Source organism: Oncorhynchus mykiss, chromosome 27, assembly GCF_057628025.1.
Source record: "Oncorhynchus mykiss isolate SJ-2025 chromosome 27, ASM5762802v1, whole genome shotgun sequence".
NCBI lineage: Eukaryota > Metazoa > Chordata > Actinopteri > Salmoniformes > Salmonidae > Oncorhynchus > Oncorhynchus mykiss.
This window is the reverse complement of record NC_143048.1, coordinates 17,893,130-17,914,032: the sequence shown is the minus strand read 5'-3', so window position 1 is coordinate 17,914,032 and position 20,903 is coordinate 17,893,130. Positions and strand designations below refer to the sequence as shown.

Sequence of the window (20,903 nt, the reverse complement as noted above, 5' to 3'; positions counted from 1 at the left end):
CCAGTGTAGAGTTAGTTTGGGCTGTAAGAGGATAGGAGAGCTGCACTGACTGGTCAGAGGTGAATAGCAGCAACACAGACTGGTCAGTATAATGCATGGTAGTATACAGACTGGCCAGTATAGTGATTGGTAGGATACAGACTGGTCAGTATAGTGAATGGTAGTGTACAGACTGGTCAGTATAGTGAATGGTAGTAGACAGACTGGTCACTATAGTGAATGGTAGTATACAGACTGGTCAGTATAGTGAATGGTAGGAAACAGACTGGTCAGTATAGTGAATGGTAGTAGACAGACTGGTCACTATAGTGAATGGTAGTATACAGACTGGTCAGTATAGTGAATGGTAGGAAACAGACTGGTCAGTATAGTGAATGGTAGTATATAGACTGGTCAGTAGGGTGAATGGTAGTATACAGACTGGTCAGTATAGTGAATGGTAGTATATAGACTGGTCAGTATAGTGAATGGTAGTATACAGACTGGTCAGTATAGTGAATGGTAGTATACAGACTGGTCAGTATAGTGAATGGTAGCCTACTTCTAGTCATTTTAAGACCATTACAACAGTGAAAAGATACACAATGGTCTGTTCTGGGCTTTGTCTCTGTCAGTCAGTGACCATGCAGCTCCCTGCCTGGGAAACTCACGTCTCTCTGCCTCTGAAGGAGAACGGTTCGTTTTGCCTATTCCGTTTTCAGGAATATCTGGTTGTGTTTTTTGAATAACTTTCTTTGGGATCCTTATTGTTATGGCGAGCGGCAAAATACTTGGTGAAATGCTGAAAGACTGAAATCAGAGTTGAATGAAGGATGTTGAATTTCTCCTTCAAGCAATTCGCAATCCAATTAAGATTTTAATAAGGGTCATGGTGAGGTCCTTCACGCTGCAGGGGTGGGGGAATGAGGGGGCGGGGGTGGTACTGCGACTGGGGTTTTAGCATGGGGTGAGGGATGTAGGATGGGGCTGGAGCTGGGGAGATGTTGGGGTGGGATAGGGCTGGAGTATACCATAGGGGCTGGAGTGAAGGATATTGGGCTGCGGCTGGGGTATATTGGGATAGACTAGAGGCTATGGGAAAATTCATAAATGACTAAATAGTAATTTATGCATCTGTGCATATCTAGCAGAAGAGAGAAGAGAGGAACGTACAGGGGTTAGGCCTAGTGTCTGTAGGGACATAACGTTGGTGGTGGTAGCAGGTCTTTCAGAGGAGCAGAGAGGGGAACAGAAGAGGGCCTGGATATGGTGTTGGCGGGCCTTTGAGGGCCTTTGAGGGCCACCTTCCATGCTGGGGGCTTTGAGTGTCTGACAGGCGTTTAACTCCACACGACCTGCTTCTCAAGTGGCTTCGTTTGGGCCCTCAGCAATCCTGTTAGCAGCTACAATTACAATTCATGGCTCCCAGAGAGACTTTGAACAGCCAGAGAGAGCAGAGAGGCACCGAGACTGGAGACCCTTCAGTTTAGTGGAAACACTCTCAAGAGGGTGCACACACACACACACACACACACACACACACACACACACACACACACACACACACACACACACACACACACACACACACACACACACACACTATACAACATATCTTTAGAACAAGTCCAAGTTTAAATAATATAATTATAATATAATGACAAGATTTTAATTTATTTACTGGCCATAATTACTCCACCTTTCTCGTAAACAATAAAATAAATGAATGCATTTGTTTATGCACCTGGTTGCTATGAGTTGTATAAATGTGTGTCTTCATGTAGTTAAAGGTGCTTGTCATTTGCTTAAAGTTCAGGTGTAGATGTGTGTTTTACGTCCTCCTTCATCGAGCCTGTCATCAGGTTTCATCAAGCGTGCAAACAATAACTGTTTGTTCTGTGAGGGGATTGAATGCCAGAGCACATTCAAACACTTTCAAAAGCAGGAAGAAGAAAGGCTGGGCTTGATGCTTAATAGGTGCTTTAGTAATTTTGGAGTTTTCGTAGTTAATCCGTTCTGAAAAGCCTGGGAGAAGAAAGGCTCCAAATGGCCCTCAGTATTAATTTGATGTGACTCCTGTACAATACTGGCTGGGGCTCCCTCTCTCCTCTCACTCCAGCAGGCACCTTCTTTCATCAGCACAGCCTTGGAAGTTCAGCCTAAATGTTTCATGAAACCTCAGCTGTAAGCCTCTTTGGTATTCTGTCTTCACAATGCTACTTTAAGACTATTATTACTGTACGTTACAGACAGAGGAACACATAGTGAAACTGCTTCTCTTTTTTTCTGACAATTAGGAGAGCTGTTGTATTAAACCACACATTATATTATATTACACATCCTTGTTTTATGTTATATTATAATACATAATAACACATCCTATATAAACCTATTACACTGAATTATACAAATTAATATATATCATTATACAAATTATACAAATTAATAGTGAATAATTAATTTAACTGAAAAATACATGTTAAATATATGACATTTAGTGTCAAATATCAACTATCCAACAAAGGATAGACCAGAGGTGCGTTCAACAAGGGAAATAGTTCACAAATGTTGGCTAATGTTGGCTAACATATTCCATTTGTTTTGTGTTAGCCGCGACTGTTAACGTTAACATTAGCTATCAGTATGAGAAGATAGTGTCCGGCGAACGTAAGTGTCTGTTTTCGGATCTAAACTGCCAGTAAAAATAGCTACCAGATTTAGTAGGAATAGCTAAGTCGTTTTTAGTTTGAATATTGTTGCTAAAAAGCCACAGTAATCCTGACAAAAAGCTGTTTGATGTTTCGCCATAACATTTTGAAATGTTCGTTCAAATCGTTCAACTGAAATTGTTACTCTGGCAACATGTTCGCTGCAAACAGAAGCCTTGTTGAACTCGCCTCAGCATTGTTTCCCCATTCATCACCAAGACTTGACATTTAAGAATAGAACATAGAAACTGTTAAAATATAAAACACGAGAAAAATGTGTTTGATGTTTGTCTTCCCAGATATACTATTACTGTTATTGTAATATACTATCCAGTCCCACATCAACTTCCTTAATAAATCCCAGTCTAGCTCGCTGTGACCTGAGTCCCCCTCAGTGGAACTAAAACAGATAAAGGACTAGGAACAGGACAGATGAAGACATTCACCAAATCACCTCTGAATCACCACTGTCACTAGAATATTTACATATAACAAATCATCATTAATCAATATCTGGTATATCAATATTTTGGTAAGAAAGATGCAAGATTACAATGAAACGTTTTAATGTTGTTGTTGTCATACAGGTACACAACATGTCCCTCTTCAATGAATCATTCTGCAGACTCTCACTCTCTCTCCCCATGAGGGTTCCAGGGGGTTTCTGAAAGTCCTTATTGCTGTGTCTTCTCTTTCCAGCAGAGAGAGAGAGCAAGGAAGAGGAGAGAGAGAGAGGAAGAGCAAGAGCAGGGGGAGAGTTCATAAATGTATATAGAAGTGAGGTGTCAGGAGCTGGGACTGTCGTTTCAGCATCTCTGCCATGTAAATCCAGTGTTAGAGAAAGGTTCTCTACTGATCAGAAATCACACTGAGGATTGTCCGTTTCTTTTCTTTTACTATGTTTCCTGAAAAGTAAGATCCGTCCATATATTTTCCTTCATGTGTGTCTAGAGGTCATTGACCCTGGTGAAAACAGCTTGCATTAATATGCTTTAATCCAGTGTAATTAGTCAAATTACAGCACGCCACACGGCTTGTCAGGCCTGTCCATTTTGGCATGCAGGCAACATGGCCTGCTGGAGTCCCTCTGGACAGCACAGCACAGGCCAAACCCACACGCCAGGCTACCCTCCATCTCTCCTTCCTCACAAAGCCATGGCACAAAGACAAAGAGAGGGGGAGGCTCTCTCTCTCGCTCCACCCATTCACACCTCTAGTCGTACTCTGTAGCCTAAGGCTGTCCGTCTGCCTGTCTGTCTGTCTCCCAGTAGTATCAGAATTATATAGGGATGTCTGTTATGGAGGATTGTGAGCCTGGGATTCAAGAAGTCAGAGTAATTATATCAGCTGTGTCCTCTCCTCCTACGTAGCTGTGTGTGTGTGTGTTTCTGAGTGAGAGTAAGACGTATGCTGGTGAGCGCTAGCTACTGAGCAGGCTACACGCCAGGATTCAAGACATTTCCACATGGCATGGGATTAGCTCGGGTAAAAAGATTTAAACTATATAATTACAAGAGGATCAAGTCCAAATGATCTAGTGCAGTCAACAAGCCAGATTAACGTCCTGTTCTGAGCGCTGCTCCCAGCCTGGAGGGTTAGCCTCTCATTAGCATACGTTTACACACTTAGCTCTGCCGTCCTGAGCAGCCTGTAGATAACAACCTGCTCTACCTTTAACGCAGCTCTCAGCCTTCCTCAGCCCTCTGCCCGCAGGCCTCCACAGCTTGTTGTGCTGTTGACACTGAGACATCAGTCAGGCTAATTCCGCTTTACGCCTGAAAAAATGATGCTCCAGATTCCGACTGCATACAGGACGTGTCACTCCCCATAATCCTCAAAGAACGTCCGGCGGAAAGGGAGGTTGTGTGTTTTCCAGATGATATACCGTGAACGACACAGAGACTTATACGAGTGGAGACAAATCTGTAACATATTATTAAGGGATTCCCAGTGAATAGCAGGGATAAAGGGGTAATGGATGAGCCTGTCGTTATTACCTCTGTGTAGAGGAGAGCTCTGGAGCAAAGGTAGAAAGACAAGATTAATTGAGGACGAGTGAGGCGTTCATTACTCATCAGGCCTTCTCCTCTAACCACTTGCTCTTTCTCTCCTTCTCTTCCACTGTCTCTCCTCCTCTTCGTCCCTGTCTCTTGTCCTCTCTTCCTCTCTAGCTCAGTCTCTTTTCCTCTCCATCTTCCTTTTTCTCTTTCCTCCTCCTCATCCCTGTGTCTTTCTCTCTCTGCCTCCCCATGTCTCTGTGAGCCTCCACCCTCCCACATAAAACAGTGAGACGTGGGATGGATTTAAGCCCTAGTTTGGTGGCAGCCTTCAGCTTGGTGCACTGAGTGAGCAGCACCCAGAGGAGAGGAGCAGACCAAGGGGATTTCAGTCGTCTAATGGCTGACAAGTCCCTGAATAAGTCCCATTAGGGAAGTCCTGCTGAAAGTGTCCAATACCAAAAATACTGCGGCCACTCTAGTCTAGCTCTTTAGTGTAGGCCATCTGAAGCTGGGGTATGTAACTGTATGCTGTGTATGTAGATGTTGTGTATCTAAGACTTTCAAAGTGTTACCTACAGTAACTATCATATTAATATTAATTTGATTCATTTTGTTAAGGTATATAATCAAGGGATTATTTATTGGAAATGTATTTTAAAGTGTAAAATATCACAGATTAAGCCTAGATTTTTTTATTGGTCTTTTCTTGCTATGTAACTACTGTACTGGTGGTGCAGACTATGGTGGAGGTATCAGAGAAACCCTCTGCCAACTAAACCCCACTCTCTCTTCTGTCAGAATGTTTTAGACACACAGCCCCCCCTCCCCGCTTCTCAACCCCGTCTGGTAACGTGCGTGAAATACGGCGACGTGACATAAACATTATTGACAAACTTGGCTGGACGTTTGGGGCAGTGATCTGGCAGCCAGCAGCAGCGGCCTGATGTGATGTATATTCATCCTTTTATCCCAGTGGTCCCAGAGCACCAGCTCCCTGCTACCGTTACTAGCCCCGCTCGCTACCACCAGCCAGCACCGTGTCATCTCTCCACACTCCAACCACCACACAAATGGATAGTGACACTGATTATGCAAATCTGTATCTTATTTTCCCCAATACCTGCTTTAGGAGCCTGCTACTTTATTGAAGTTGAGATATGGGAATGGGAGAGGGAACCGAGCGCTTCGCCTCCTAACTATAATCTCAGAGAGTTTGAACGTTTCCCTATTTCCTTCCACCCTCATAACAGTCATAACAGTTGTCATGGCGAGGGAAGATCAGATGGAAGGCATGCTTTGATATTTAGGAAGACTTCAGCATCAACCTGAAAGGGACCTAGTGGGGATTATAGTTGCAGTAAAAGGTTGGTTTGTGACAGGCATCGGTCATAGAGCTCAGATATATGTCTCCTCTCATTTACTTAACGGAACATAGCAATACTTTTTTTATGGATTAGTCCTCAAGAGAACATTTCAGAACACTTTTCCCCCCCAGTATGAAACACTGTTGTTTTCTCACTATAAAACCTATATAACCTGTTTTTCAGTGATTGGTTTTATTTTCAGGGTCCTTGTCAGTTGGTTTGGTCCTGATGGTCTGTTGAATGGCCTCTTGTTGTTTCCCACCCCATGCTGTCCACACACACACACACACACACACACACACACACACACACACACACACACACACACACACACACCACTATAATGGAAGAGAAATTAGATGCATATTCCAGAGCTGCTTGACACGTGTTGACACACAAAATGAGATTTGTTTCCTTTGTTTTGAAATTAGGGTTGAGAGGCCCAGTGCCTGTGTTGCGTTGAGATTAATTTAAAGAAAGAAGAGATGAATACATTTCTGACAGGATGGTAAGCAGAAAGCCGAGTGGAATAGTTTCACTATAACAGCATGCCTAGCATAAAGTGGAACAGTCACACATGGTAAAATAAGTTGTGAAATGTGTTGATTGGGGCTGGGGTGTCTCTCATTCTTACTTTGTGAAATGTGCAGAATGTTATCCTATCTACACTTAAGATTAACTCTAACATATCTACACCCATTATAAACTCGAGATACTACACTGAACAAAAATACAAACACCACATGTAAAGTGTTGGTCCCATGTTTCATGAGCTGAAATAAAAGATCCCAAACATTTTCCATAATCACAAAAAGCTTATTTCTCTAAAATTGCATGCGCAAATTTGTTTACATTCATGTTAGTGAGCATTTATCCTTTTCCAAGATAATCCATCCAGTTTACAGGTATGGCATATAAAGAAGCCGATTAAACAGAATGATCATTACAAAGGTATACCTTGAACTGGGGACAATAAAAGGAACTCTAAAATGGGCAGTTTTGTCATACAACACAATGCCACAGATGTCTCAAGTTCTGAGGGAGTGTGCAATTGGCACGCTGACTAGCTGTTGCCAAATTATTGAATGTTAATTTCTCAACCATAAGCCGCCTCCAATGTCATTTTTGAGAATTTGGCAGTACGTTCAACCGGCCTCACAACCGCAGACCACGTGTAACCATGCCAGTCCAGGATCTCCACATCCAACTTCTTCACCTATGGGATCGTTTGAGACCAGCCACCCAGACAGCTGATGAAACTGTGGGTTTGCACAGAAATTTCTGCACAAACTGTTAGAAACCGTCTCAGGGAAGCTCATCTGCGTAATCGTCGTCCTCACCAGGATTTTGACCTAACTGCAGTTCACATCGTAACCGACTTCAATGGGCAAATGCTCAACTTCAATGGCCACTGGCTCTTCACGGATGAATCCCGGTTTCAACTGTACCCGGCAGATGGCAGACAGAATGTATGACATCGTGTGGGTGTGTGGTTTGCTGATGTCAATGTTGTGAGCAGAGTGCCCCATGGTGATGGTGGGGTTATGATGTGGGCAAGCATAATAATCATCCAAGATCGCATAGCAGTTCAGACGTCTTTTGTCCTCGTCTTGTCGTGTCCTGTATATATATATATTTACAACTTTTTTCACATACATTTTATTTTTATTTTCCATCAACTCATCTTCTAAACACTCTCCTGCAACCAGCCTCACCAATTTATATTTATAAAAAAGTATTATTTACCTCAGATCTGCAATCCTTCAGGAAGCTAGCCAGAAACTCCAGGAGGCTGGCCAGAAGCTAGCCAGAAGCTAGCCAGGAGCTAGCCCAGAAGCTAATCAGAAGCTAACCACGGTTTGTGGTCATCGGCTGTCCTTTAGTTCGAAAATCTATCGAAAATCTATCGCCAGTTTTGTACGGCGCAGCGCGGCTCGGAACGGAACATACCGGACCAATTTTTCTCTCCATGTCCCTGGATTTCAACTGCTCTCTGGACATTCATACCCGGATCTCACAGCTAGCTAGCTGCTATCCGTGTGACAGTCGGCTTTCGTCGATTCCGGAGCAAACATCGATTGTTCCGGTGCTAGCCAGCTCCGTCAATCACGCCTGAGTTCCATCATTCACTCCTGGGCTGCAGTCACCTATCCGGACCCGTTTCACTGCCTACGCGGAGCCCCACCGGGCCTTCACAACCGGACTGCCGACGTTATCTACCTGAAGGAGATCCGGCTGGCTCCTCTGTCGCGACGTTACCGGAACGCCCATCTGCGGCCCGCTAACCGTTAGCTGTCTTTCCGGCTGCTATCTGAATAGACAATCGGACAATTTATTTATTTGAATTATTATGTTTTCTTCTCGGGCCTCTATAACTATATCTATTGTTCTTATTTTTGTTGTTGTGTGATTTGGATTAATCCCCTCTACCACACGGAACCCCACTAATCTACTGACCGAACGCAAGAGGTGGCTAACAACAGACTCCATCCTATGCTAGCTTGCTACCGGTTGGCTTGGCTAGCTGTCTAAATCGCCGTGACCCTAAACCAACCTCTCCACTCACTGGACCCTTTTGATCACTCGACTAAGCATGCCTCTCCTTAATGTCAATATGTCTTGTCCATTGCTGTTCTGGTTAGTGTTTATTGGCTTATTTCACTGTAGAGCCTCTAGTCCTGCTCACTATACCTTATCCAACCTATTAGTTCCACCACCCACACATGCAATGACATCTCCTGGTTTCAATGATGTTTCTAGAGACAATATCTCTCTCTTCATCACTCAATACCTAGGTTTACCTCCACTGTATTCACATCCTACCTTACCTTTGTCTGTACATTATACCTTGATGCTATTTTATCGCCCCCAGAAACCTCCTTTTACTCTCTGTTCCAGACGTTCTAGACGACCAATTCTTATTGCTTTTAGTCGCACCCTTATTCTACTCCTCCTATGTTCCTCTGGCGATGTAGAGGTGAATCCAGGCCCTGCAGTGCCTAGCTCCACTCCTATTCCCCAGGCGCTCTCTTTTGACGACTTCTGTAACCGTAATAGCCTTGGTTTCATGCATGTTAACATTAGAAGCCTCCTCCCTAAGTTTGTTCTATTCACTGCTTTAGCACACTCTGCCAACCCGGATGTTCTAGCTGTGTCTGAATCCTGGCTTAGGAAGACCACCAAAAATTCAGACATTTTAATTCCAAACTACAACATTTTCAGACAAGATAGAACTGCCAAAGGGGGCGGTGTTGCAATTTACTGCAAAGATAGCCTGCAGAGTTCTGTCCTACTATCCAGGTCTGTACCCAAACAATTTGAACTTCTACTTTTAAAAATCCACCTTTCTAAAAACAAATCTCTCACCGTTGCCGCCTGCTATAGACCACCCTCTGCCCCCAGCTGTGCTCTGGACACCATATGTGAACTGATTGCCCCCCATCTATCTTCAGAGCTCGTGCTGCTAGGCGACCTAAACTGGAACATGCTTAACACCCCAGCCATCCTACAATCTAAACTTGATGCCCTCAATCTCACACAAATTATCAATGAACCTACCAGGTACCTCCCCAAAGCCTTAAACACGGGCACCCTCATAGATATCATCCTAACCAACTTCCCCTCTAAATACACCTCTGCTGTCTTCAACCAAGATCTCAGCGATCACTGCCTCATTGCCTGCATCCGTAATGGGTCAGCGGTCAAACGACCTCCTCTCATCACTGTAAAACGCTCCCTGAAACACTTCAGCGAGCAGGCCTTTCTAATCGACCTGGCCGGGGTATCCTGGAAGGATATTGACCTCATCCCGTCAGTAGAGGATGCCTGGATATTTTTTTAAAATGCCTTCCTAACCATCTGTCACGTTCTGACCTCTATTTCCTTTGTTTTTGTATTTATTTAGTATGGTCAGGGCGTGAGTTGGGTGGGCAGTCTATGTTTGTTTTTCTATGTTTTGGTCTAGTTCTATGTTCGGCCTGATATGGTTCTCAATCAGAGGCAGGTGTTCGTCATTGTCTCTGATTGGGAACCATATTTAGGTAGCCTGGGTTTCACTGTGTGTTTGTGGGTGATTGTTCCTGTTTTTGTGTTTGCACCAGACAGGGCTGTTTTGAGTTCTCACGTTTCTTGTTTTTTTTCGTTAGTTTGTTCATGTATAGTGTCGTCAATAAATACAATGAACAACCACCACGCTGCGCTTTGGTCCGCCTCTACTTCACAAGAAGAGAATCGTTACAGAATCACCCACCACAACAGGACCAAGCGGTGTGGTAATGGGCAAAGGAGAAAGCAGCAGCAGGAGCAGCGCGAGGAGGTATGGACATGGGAGGACGAATTAGACGGTAAAGGACCTTGGGCTCAGCCAGGAGAATATTGCCGCCCCAAGGAAGAACGGGAGGCGGCGAAAGCGGAGAGGCGCTGGTACGAGGAGGCAGCGCGGCGTCGTGGATGGAAGCCCGGGAGTCAGCCCCAAAAATTTCTTGGGGGGGGGCTAACAGGGAGTATGGCTACGCCAGGTAGGAGACCTGAGCCAACTTCCTGTGGTTACCGGGGGGCTAGAGAGACCGGGCAGGCACCGTGTTATGCTGTGGAGCGCACGGTGTCCCCAGTGCGGGTGCACAGCCCGGTGCGGTACATTCCAGCTCCGCGTATCGGCCGGGCTAGAGTGGGCATCGAGCCAAGTGCCATGAAGCCGGCTCTACGCATCTGGTCTCCAGTGCGTCTCCTTGGGCCGGCTTACATGGCACCAGCCTTGCGCACGGTGTCCCCGGTTCGCCTGCATAGCCCAGTGCGGGCTATTCCACCTCGCCGCACTGGCAGGGCGACCGGGACCATTCAACCGGGTAAGGTTGGGCAGGCTCAGTGCTCAAGAGCTCCAGTGCGCCTGCACGGCCCGGTCTATCCGTCACCACCTCCACACCCCAGCCCTCCGGTGGCAGCTCCCCGTACCAGGCTGTCTCTCCGGCCCATCCGTCCAGAGCCTTCCTCCTCTCCAGCGCTGCCGGAGCCTCCCGCCTGTCCGGCGCCTCCCGCCTGTCCGGCGCCTCTGCCGGAGCCTCCCGTCTGTCCGGCGCCTCTGCCGGAGCCTCCCGCCTGTCCGGCGCCTCTGCCGGAGCCTCCCGCCTGTCCGGCGCTACCAGAGCCTTCCTCCTCTCCAGCGCTGCCGGAGTCTCCCGTCTGTCCGGCGCCTCTGCCGGAGCCTCCCGTCTGTCCGGCGCCTCTGCCGGAGCCTCCCGCCTGTCCGGCGCCTCTGCCGGAGCTTCCCGTCTGCCCGGCGCCTCTGCCAGAGCTTCGCGTCTGCCCGGCGCCATCGGAGCTTCCCGTCTGCCCAGCGCCGCCAGCGCCGCCCGTCTGCCCAGCGCCGCCAGCGCCGCCCGTCTGCCCAGCGCCGCCAGTGCCGCCCGTCTGCCCAGCGCCGCCAGTGCCGCCCGTCTGCCCAGCGCCGCCAGTGCCGCCCGTCTGCCCAGCGCCGCCAGTGCCGCCCGTCTGCCCAGCGCCGCCAGTGCCGCCCGTCTGCCCAGCGCCGCCAGTGCCGCCCGTCTGCCAGGAGCCGCCAGTGCCGCCCGTCAGCCAGGGGCCGCCAGTGCCGCCAGTCAGCCAGGGGCCGCCAATGCCGCCAGTCAGCCAGGGGCCGCCAGTGCCGCCAGTCAGCCAGGGGCCACCAGTGCCGCCAGTCAGCCCAGTGCCAGCGCCGCCAGTCAACCAGGGGCCGCCAGTGCCGCCAGTCAGCCAGGGGCCGCCAGTCAGCCAGGGGCAGCCAGTGCCGCCAGTCAGCCAGGGGCCGCTAGAGCCCCTCCGCCCGGAGCAGCTGTCCCTCTGTCACGAGCAGCTGTCCCTCTGTCCCGAGCAGCTGTCCCTCTGTCCCGAGCAGCTGTCCCTCTGTCCCGAGCAGCTGTCCCTCTGTCCCGAGCAGCTGTCCCTCTGTCCCGAGAAGCTGCCCCTCTGTCCCAAGCAGCCCCTCTGTCCAGTGGGGTCATTGAGAGGGGTGGGCATGGTGAGTAAGCCACGGAGGCGGACAATAAGGCGGACTGAGACAATGGCGAAGTGGGGTCCGCGTCCCGCGCCAGAGCCGCCACCGCGGACAGACGCCCACCCAGACCCTCCCCTATAGGTCAAGGTTTTGCGGCCGGAGTCCGCACCTTTGGGGGGGGGTACTGTCACGTTCTGACCTCTATTTCCTTTGTTTTTGTATTTATTTAGTATGGTCAGGGCGTGAGTTGGGTGGGCAGTCTATGTTTGTTTTTCTATGTTTTGGTCTAGTTCTATGTTCGGCCTGATATGGTTCTCAATCAGAGGCAGGTGTTCGTCATTGTCTCTGATTGGGAACCATATTTAGGTAGCCTGGGTTTCACTGTGTGTTTGTGGGTGATTGTTCCTGTTTTTGTGTTTGCACCAGACAGGGCTGTTTTGAGTTCTCACGTTTCTTGTTTTTTTTCGTTAGTTTGTTCATGTATAGTGTCGTCAATAAATACAATGAACAACCACCACGCTGCGCTTTGGTCCGCCTCTACTTCACAAGAAGAGAATCGTTACACCATCTTAAATAAACATGCCCCATTCAAGAAATTTAGAACCAGGAACAGATATAGCCCTTGGTTCTCCCCAGACCTGACTGCCCTTAATCAACACAAAAACGTCCTATGGCGTTCTGCATTAGCATCGAACAGCCCCCGTGATATGCAGCTGTTCAGGGAAGCTAGAAACCATTATACACAGGCAGTTAGAAAAGCCAAGGCTAGCTTTTTCAAGCAGAAATTTGCTTCTTGCAACACTAACTCAAAAAAGTTCTGGGACACTGTAAAGTCCATGGAGAATAAGAACACCTCCTCCCAGCTGCCCACTGCACTGAAGATAGGAAACACTGTCACCACTGATAAATCCACCATAATTGAAAATTTCAATAAGCATTTTTCTACTGCTGGCCATGCTTTCCACCTGGCTACTCCTACCCCTGTCAACAGCACTGCACCCCCAACAGCAACTCGCCCAAGCCTTCCCCATTTCTCCTTCTCCCAAATCCATTCAGCTGATGTTCTGAAAGAGCTGCAAAATCTGGACCCCTACAAATCAGCCGGGCTAGACAATCTGGACCCTTTCTTTCTAAAATTATCTGCCGAAATTGTTGCCACCCCTATTACTAGCCTGTTCAACCTCTCTTTCGTGTCGTCTGAGATTCCCAAAGATTGGAAAGCAGCTGCGGTCATCCCCCTCTTCAAAGGGGGGGACACTCTTGACCCAAACTGCTACAGACCTATATCTATCCTACCATGCCTTTCTAAGGTCTTCGAAAGCCAAGTCAACAAACAGATTACCGACCATTTTGAATCTCACCATACCTTCTCTGCTATGCAATCTGGTTTCAGAGCTGGTCATGGGTGCACCTCAGCCACGCTCAAGGTCCTAAACGATATCTTAACCGCCATCGATAAGAAACATTACTGTGCAGCCGTATTCATTGATCTGGCCAAGGCTTTCGACTCTGTCAATCACCACATCCTCATCGGCAGACTCAACAGCCTTGGTTTCTCAAATGATTGCCTCGCCTGGTTCACCAACTACTTCTCTGATAGAGTTCAGTGTGTCAAATCTGAGGGTCTGTTGTCCGGACCTCTGGCAGTCTCTATGGGGGTGCCACAGGGTTCAATTCTTGGACCGACTCTCTTCTCTGTATACATCAATGAGGTCGCTCTTGCTGCTGGTGAGTCTCTGATCCACCTCTACGCAGACGACACCATTCTGTATACTTCCGGCCCTTCTTTGGACACTGTGTTAACAACCCTCCAGGCAAGCTTCAATGCCATACAACTCTCCTTCCGTGGCCTCCAACTGCTCTTAAATACAAGTAAAACTAAATGCATGCTCTTCAACCGATCACTACCTGCACCTACCCGCCTGTCCAACATCACTACTCTGGACGGCTCTGACTTAGAATACGTGGACAACTACAAATACTTAGGTGTCTGGTTAGACTGTAAACTCTCCTTCCAGACCCATATCAAACATCTCCAATCCAAAGTTAAATCTAGAATTGGCTTCCTATTTCGCAACAAAGCATCCTTCACTCATGCTGCCAAACATACCCTTGTAAAACTGACCATCCTACCAATCCTCGACTTTGGCGATGTAATTTACAAAATAGCCTCCAATACCCTACTCAACAAACTGGATGCAGTCTATCACAGTGCAATCCGTTTTGTCACCAAAGCCCCATACACTACCCACCATTGCGACCTGTACGCTCTCGTTGGCTGGCCCTCGCTTCATACTCGTCGCCAAACCCACTGGCTCCATGTCATCTACAAGACCCTGCTAGGTAAAGTCCCCCCTTATCTCAGCTCGCTGGTCACCATAGCATCTCCCACCTGTAGCACACGCTCCAGCAGGTATATCTCTCTAGTCACCCCCAAAACCAATTCTTTCTTTGGCCGCCTCTATTTCCAGTTCTCTGCTGCCAATGACTGGAACGAACTACAAAAATCTCTGAAACTGGAAACACTTATCTCCCTCACTAGCTTTAAGCACCAACTGTCAGAGCAGCTCACAGATTACTGCACCTGTACATAGCCCACATATAATTTAGCCCTATCAACTACCTCTTTCCCAACTGTATTTAATTTATTTATTTATTTGCTCCTTTGCACCCCATTATTTTTATTTCTACTTTGCACATTCTTCCATTGCAAAACTACCATTCCAGTGTTTTACTTGCTATATTGTATTTACCTTGCCACCAAGGCCTTTTTTTGCCTTTACCTCCCTTCTCACCTCATTTGCTCACATTGTATATAGACTTGTTTATACTTTATTATTGACTGTATGATTGTTTTACTCCATGTGTAACTCTGTGTTGTTGTATCTGTCGAACTGCTTTGCTTTATCTTGGCCAGGTCGCAATTGTAAATGAGAACTTGTTCTCAACTTGCCTACCTGGTTAAATAAAGGTAAAATAAATAAATAAATAAAAATAATCTACAGACAACAATCCCAATTGCACTTTATCGATGGCAATTTGAATGCACAGTACTACCATGACAAGATCCTGAGTCCCATTGTCGTGCAATTCATCTGCCGACATCACCTGTTTCAGCATGAAACATGGCTCCATGGCGCAAAGATTTGTAAACAATTCCTGGAAGCTGAAAATGTCCCAGTTCTTCCATGGCCAGCATACTCACCAGACACGCCACCCATTAAGCATGTTTGGGATGCTCTGAGCGTGTATAGCAGTGTGTTCCAGTTCCCGCCAATATCCAGCAACTCGCACGATCAGTGAAGTGGAGTGGGACAACATTCCACAGTCCACAATCAACAGCCTGATCAACTCCTTTGACACTTATGAAATGCTTATAATTATACTTCAGTATTCCATAGTAACATCTGACAAAAATATCTAAAGACACTGAGGCAGCAAACTTAGTGGAAATTAATATTTGTGTCATTCTCAAAACTTTTGGCCACGACTGTACAATCATGGTAAACTATAGTACTTACAGTTGAAGTCGGAAGTTTACATACACTTAGTTTGGAGTCAATAAAACTAGTTTTTCAACCACTCCACAAATTTCTTGTTAACAAACTATTTTGGGGGCAATTTGGTTAGGACATCTACTTTGTGCATGACTCAAGTAAATTTTCCAACAATTGTTTTCAGACAGATTATTTCACTTATAATTCACTGTGTCACAATTCCAGTGGGTCAGAAGTGTACATACACTCAGTTGACTGTGCCTTTAAACAGCTTGGAAAATTCCAGAAAAGGATGTCATGGCTTTAGAAGCTTCTGATAGGCTAATTGACATAATTTGAGTCTGCACATGGGGACAAAGATCGTACTTTTTGGAAAAAATGTCCTCTGGTCTGATGAAACAAAATTAGAACTGTTTGGCCATAATGACCATTGTTATGTTTGGAGGAAAAAAGGGGGAGGCTTGCAAGCCGAAGAACACCATCCCAACCGTGAAGCATATGGTTGGCAGTATCATGTTGCATTTCACAAAATAGATGGAATCATGAGGTAGGAAAATAAGGACAACAAAGTCAAGGTATTGGATTGGCCATCACAAAGCCCTGACCTCAATCCCATAGAAAATTTGTGAGCATAACTGAAAAAGCATATGCGAGCAAGGAGGCCTACAAACCTGACTCAGTTACACCAGCTCTGTCAGGAGGAATGGGCCAAAATTCACCCAACTTATTGTGGGAAGCTTGTGGAAGGCTACCCCGAAACGTTTGACCCAAGTTAAACTATTTAAATGCAATGCTACCAAATACTAATTGAGTGTATGTAAACTTCTGACTCACTGGGAATGTGATGAAAGAAATAAAAGCTGAAATAAACCATTCTCTCTACTATTATTCTGACATTTCACATTCTTAAAATAAAGTGGTGATCCTAACTGACCTAAGACAGGAAATGTTTACTCGGATTAAATGTCAGGAATTGTGAAAAACTGAGTTTAAGCGTATTTGGCTAAGGTGTATGTAAACTTCTGACTTCAACTGTACACCTTTTTCCTTATCTGATGTCCAATGCTCAGTCCCTATATGCTTCTGTGCACCTTGTCATGGATGGATAATACAGTGCTTCAGAAAAGATTTGCATCCATTGATTTTTCCCCGTATTTTGTTGTGTTACAGCCTGATTTTAAAATGGAGTAAATTGAGATTTTGTCTCACTGGCCTACACACAATAAACAATAATGTCAAAGTCAAATTATGTTTTTTGAAGTATTAATATAAAAAAGAAGGGCACTTATTAGTAGATGGATAAAAAATGTAAAAAGCAGGCATTGAATATCCTTTTGAGCATGGTGAAGTTATTATTTACACTTTGGATGGTGTATCAATACACCATGTCACAACAAAGATCCCTCCCTCCCTCCCTGAGGTCAGTTTGTAAACCGGCGTTCACAGTGTATGCTGTTTCTCCCTCCCTCCCTCCCTCCCTCCCTCCCTCGGTCAGGTTGTGGATGCAGTGTTCACAGTGTATGCTGATGCTCCAAATTACTGTGTGTGAAATCCTCCCCACTCTCCTGGGGGAGCAGTCATATCACTCTCCTTTCATATCATCACCCTCTCTCTCTCTCTCTCTCTTTCCCTCCTTCTCTCTCTCCTTCTCCTTCACTTTCTCTATCTCTCTCCCTCCGCCTCTCTCTCCTTCTTGTTCTCTCTCTCTATCTCTCACTCTCACTCTCATCTGTTCTCCCCACTCTCCTGGGGGAGCAGTCATATCACTCTCCTTTCAAATCCTCACCCTCTCTCTCTCTCTCTTTCCCTCCTTCTCTCTCTCCTTCTCCTTCACTTTCTCTATATCTCTCTCCCTCCGTCTCTCTCTCCTTCTTGTTCTCTCTATCTCTCACTCTCACTCTCATCTGTTCTCTCCATCTCCTGGGCTGTGGATCAGGCAGTGTCAAGGCTTTCCACTAGAAGCCTATTAGCTGTGTGCAGGGAGAGCACAGAGGAGCTACTATGATAGCAGGTTGTCACTCTGCTCCCCTGTCCTTTATAACTGTATCAGTCATGCTGGCTTGGGGCCTGACTCAATAATCTTATTATGGCCCCATCTCAGCAGAACTGACTGACACACACACACACACACACGCGCACACACACACACACACACACACACACACACACACACACACACACACACACACACACACACAGTTATTACAGTTTTTCTCAATTGCTAAAACACAATTTCTGAAACCTTGCTCCATTTCCTGAAAACATTAAACACAAAACCTCATCTTCAAGCACTATTTACATAACCTCTGACTCCTCTCGCAAAATGAAACATTTGCCCCAAAACAGTTTTATCTGTGTTCAAAATGAAACACTGCTCTCAAATCATAAACAAAGTGATCAAAATGACATACACTCTCAAGCAGTCAGTAAACAACACACCGAAAAATAGAAAACACATTGTTCAAAACATACAATTCTCAGGGAGAAGTACATTTTAATCTAAAAATATATTCATTGTCTTTTGATGAACGAAAACATGTTCTATCATAGTAGCTCAAAAACTATCAGAAATTACTACTCTGCTTTGCTCTTTGCAATTTTGTTTTTTGTTCTTCTTCCACCTTGTACCCCTATTTTTACAGTACTGTACCCTGCATCACACAAACTTGTCCTTTGTCTCTGTGATACTGTAATTCTTGTTCTTTGTTGATATGAACCTGCAACCAGTCAAAATCTATTGAGCAGTCAGTACTGTTAATAAATGGAAAGCACAATGTTCCGGGCCATACAATTTGTCCATTGTACAGTATACAGCCTACAATGCACTGTACTACAGTATACAATACTAAAAGGGACAAAAATCAAAGGAGTAAACATGTGATCAATGTGCTTCTTCTTGTCTTTGGGCTGGGTCAGGCCAGAGCACTTCGTCGACACCACAAGCAATATTGTCCCTCCTGAGGCAACGGGGGAAGAAGCCTCTTGTGTGCCGTATCCAGCCCTGACATGATTCCTCACCTATATCACCACAGGCTAAATCCATGGCTTGCAGCAGATTTACCCTGTTGTAGGGTTGTCTATCATATACTTTCTATCTCCAAGAGGAGAAAAACTCCTCAATCGGATTCAGGAAAGGCGAGTATGGAGGGAGGTACAAGTTCATAAACTGCCCATTGATGTTAAACCATTCCCTTACCTGAGCAGCTCAGTGGAAACTGACATTGTCCCACACTATCACATAGGTGGGAATGGGATTCTTATTTAGCTCTTGACCCTGCTGCTCTTGAACCTGCTGCTCAAATAAAATTATCTTAGATTGGCAATAAATCTTAGAAGGTGCTGGGTGTTATATGGCCCGAGTGTAACATGGTGATGTAGAACACCATGGTTGCTGATAGCAGCACAGATTGTGACATTGCCACCTCGTTGACTAGGGACTTCAACAATGGCCCACTGTCCAATCATGTTTCGGCCTCTCCTTCTCCTCTTTGTTAGATTGAAGCTTGCTTCATCGACAAAGATGAACTCCTGGGGTCTGTCCAAGGATTCCAAGTCAAATATTGTCTGTGTAGAAATACAATATACTGTATGTAGGATTTTGTAAGTCATACAGAGACAGTACTATACTGTAGAGTACAATTAGGCTTCTGATTCACATACATTGTATGTACTGAAGAGTAATGTCATTCACATAGTATGTGTTAGTACTGTAGACAATCTGGATTACAGTAAATGTTTCTGAATGTACACTTACTTGCACTTACTGAGCTCTGTTCTTTCACCCTTGGTGAGTTGCGCTCAAACGGTACTCTGTATACTTGTTTCATTCGCATCCTGTTACGATGGAGGACACGGTCAATTGTGGAAATGCTCACACTGTCGATTCCCTGGAAGTGTGTGTTGTCTTGTATCACTCGTTCCTGGAGTCGTATTGCATTATCTTGAAGGACCATGCCAACTATAACGGCCTCTTGCTCCCGAGTGAATTTAGCTGTCCTTCCACCTGCATGTGGCAGCCTTGCAATTCTACAAAAAGTAGTGCAGTTACAAAACATATTCACGCAGTACAATACATACAGTGATTAACTTTACAAATGTCTATTGAAACAGCTGCATATAGTGTAGTACAGTAAATTTGCAATTACAAAAATACAGTAGTATACTGTACCTGTTCTCTTCTCTGAATGTCCTTACTATGGTGGACACAGAGAATCGGCTCAAATTGGGTTGCACTCTAAGTCCTGCTTCCCTCATTGTCAGTCCATGGACAAGAACATGGTCTATAACTGTTGCTCGAATTTCATCAGATATATCCACTCTTTTTCTTCCTCTTCCCCTTCGTCCTCCTCTTCCTCTTTCTTGCCCACTTCCTCCTCGTCGCCCACCTCGCATACGCACTCGTCCTCGTCCTCTCACATTGTTTCTTCTATCCATTCTCAGACTTTCTCCTTCCCACCTTCAACAACCTGTTTGCTCTCTGAACTGGCTTATATTGGTTGTGTCGCATCATTTGAAACAGGTTAAATCAATTTTGAGTGGTTGTGTTCAATCAATGACATATGTTCTCTATTTGTATTTGATTGTTGCCACTTGGGTTTACCAGTATGGATGACATGTGCATTAGAGTGCAGAATGTGTTTTGAGAATGAGAATGTGTTTAGAGTTTTGCTGAAAAGTCTTAAGTGAGATCTGCAAATTGTGTTTTACCATGTGAAATGGTTTAAGGTATTGACAACAGACTGCATAATTAGCTAAATGAGTCCAGGCAACTGAGAACTTTGTTCAGCCAATGGGTTTTAGTGTTTTAGCAATTGACATTAAGAAATGAATACTATAAATGCGTGCTGTTCAATAAGGCTGGACAGTACAGGGTTAATGTCAGTCACAGCAAAGGACAGTATGCTAAAAGACCAATGAACAAAATGAAGACCGGTTGCTGCTTTGGACTCTGAAAACTAAATGTAGTGATCTATTTATGTCTATGTGATGTTTTCTATGTTATTCCATGTGAGCTTCAGCCTAAGCACTGCTGTCACATATGTCTCTCCTAATTTCAGCTGTCACAATATTTCTCCACACTGTGTGATATTCCACAGGCTCAGTGCAGCTATCCACCCTCTGTCACATCACACGGGGACAGGAAACAAAAGACAGAAACGTTCAATTGCATTATGGTCATTATAGGAGAGGTATGATCTCCACCCAGCTTAGAGACCAGCACACACACACCATGGGATCTTAATGTGTGTGTATGTGGGGAGGAACCTGCATGGAAACAAAGGGCTTGTCCGTCTCCAGCCCCTCCCCAGCCCCACCTCGCTCCCCCTGCAGTGTGACAGCCTGTGAGCAGAGCAGAGCAGGGCGGGTGACAAGGCGGGTAGTGG

General features: G+C 45.7%; 2 protein-coding genes across 4 annotated transcripts in view; one reads left to right on the top strand and one right to left on the bottom strand.

Annotated features, from left to right (window-relative positions):
- The window catches only part of LOC110507646 (neurobeachin), a 340,890-nt gene that overhangs the window by 242,704 nt on the left and 77,283 nt on the right, over positions 1-20,903 (top strand). The window lies entirely within an intron of this gene.
- On the bottom strand, positions 18,705-20,055 carry LOC149971263 (uncharacterized). The gene is made up of 3 exons (XM_090224710.1): positions 19,688-20,055; positions 19,280-19,545; positions 18,705-19,103 (listed from the first exon to the last, which is right to left on the bottom strand). The coding sequence occupies exons 1-3, from the start codon at positions 19,951-19,953 to the stop codon at positions 18,826-18,828; spliced, it is 810 nt and encodes a 269-aa protein (XP_090080836.1). The 5' UTR covers positions 19,954-20,055; the 3' UTR covers positions 18,705-18,825.

Excerpts from the sequence above, each read along its gene's own strand:
- LOC149971263 (XM_090224710.1), bottom strand. The coding sequence starts at position 19,953 with ATGGATAGAAGAAACAATGTGAGAGGACGAGGACGAGTGCGTATGCGA. Across the intron at positions 19,546-19,687 it reads ACATTCAGAGAAGAGAACAG|AATTGCAAGGCTGCCACATG; the intron begins GTACAGTATACT and ends TACTTTTTGTAG. Across the intron at positions 19,104-19,279 it reads GAAAGAACAGAGCTCAGTAA|TATATTGTATTTCTACACAG; the intron begins GTGCAAGTAAGT and ends TCCTACATACAG.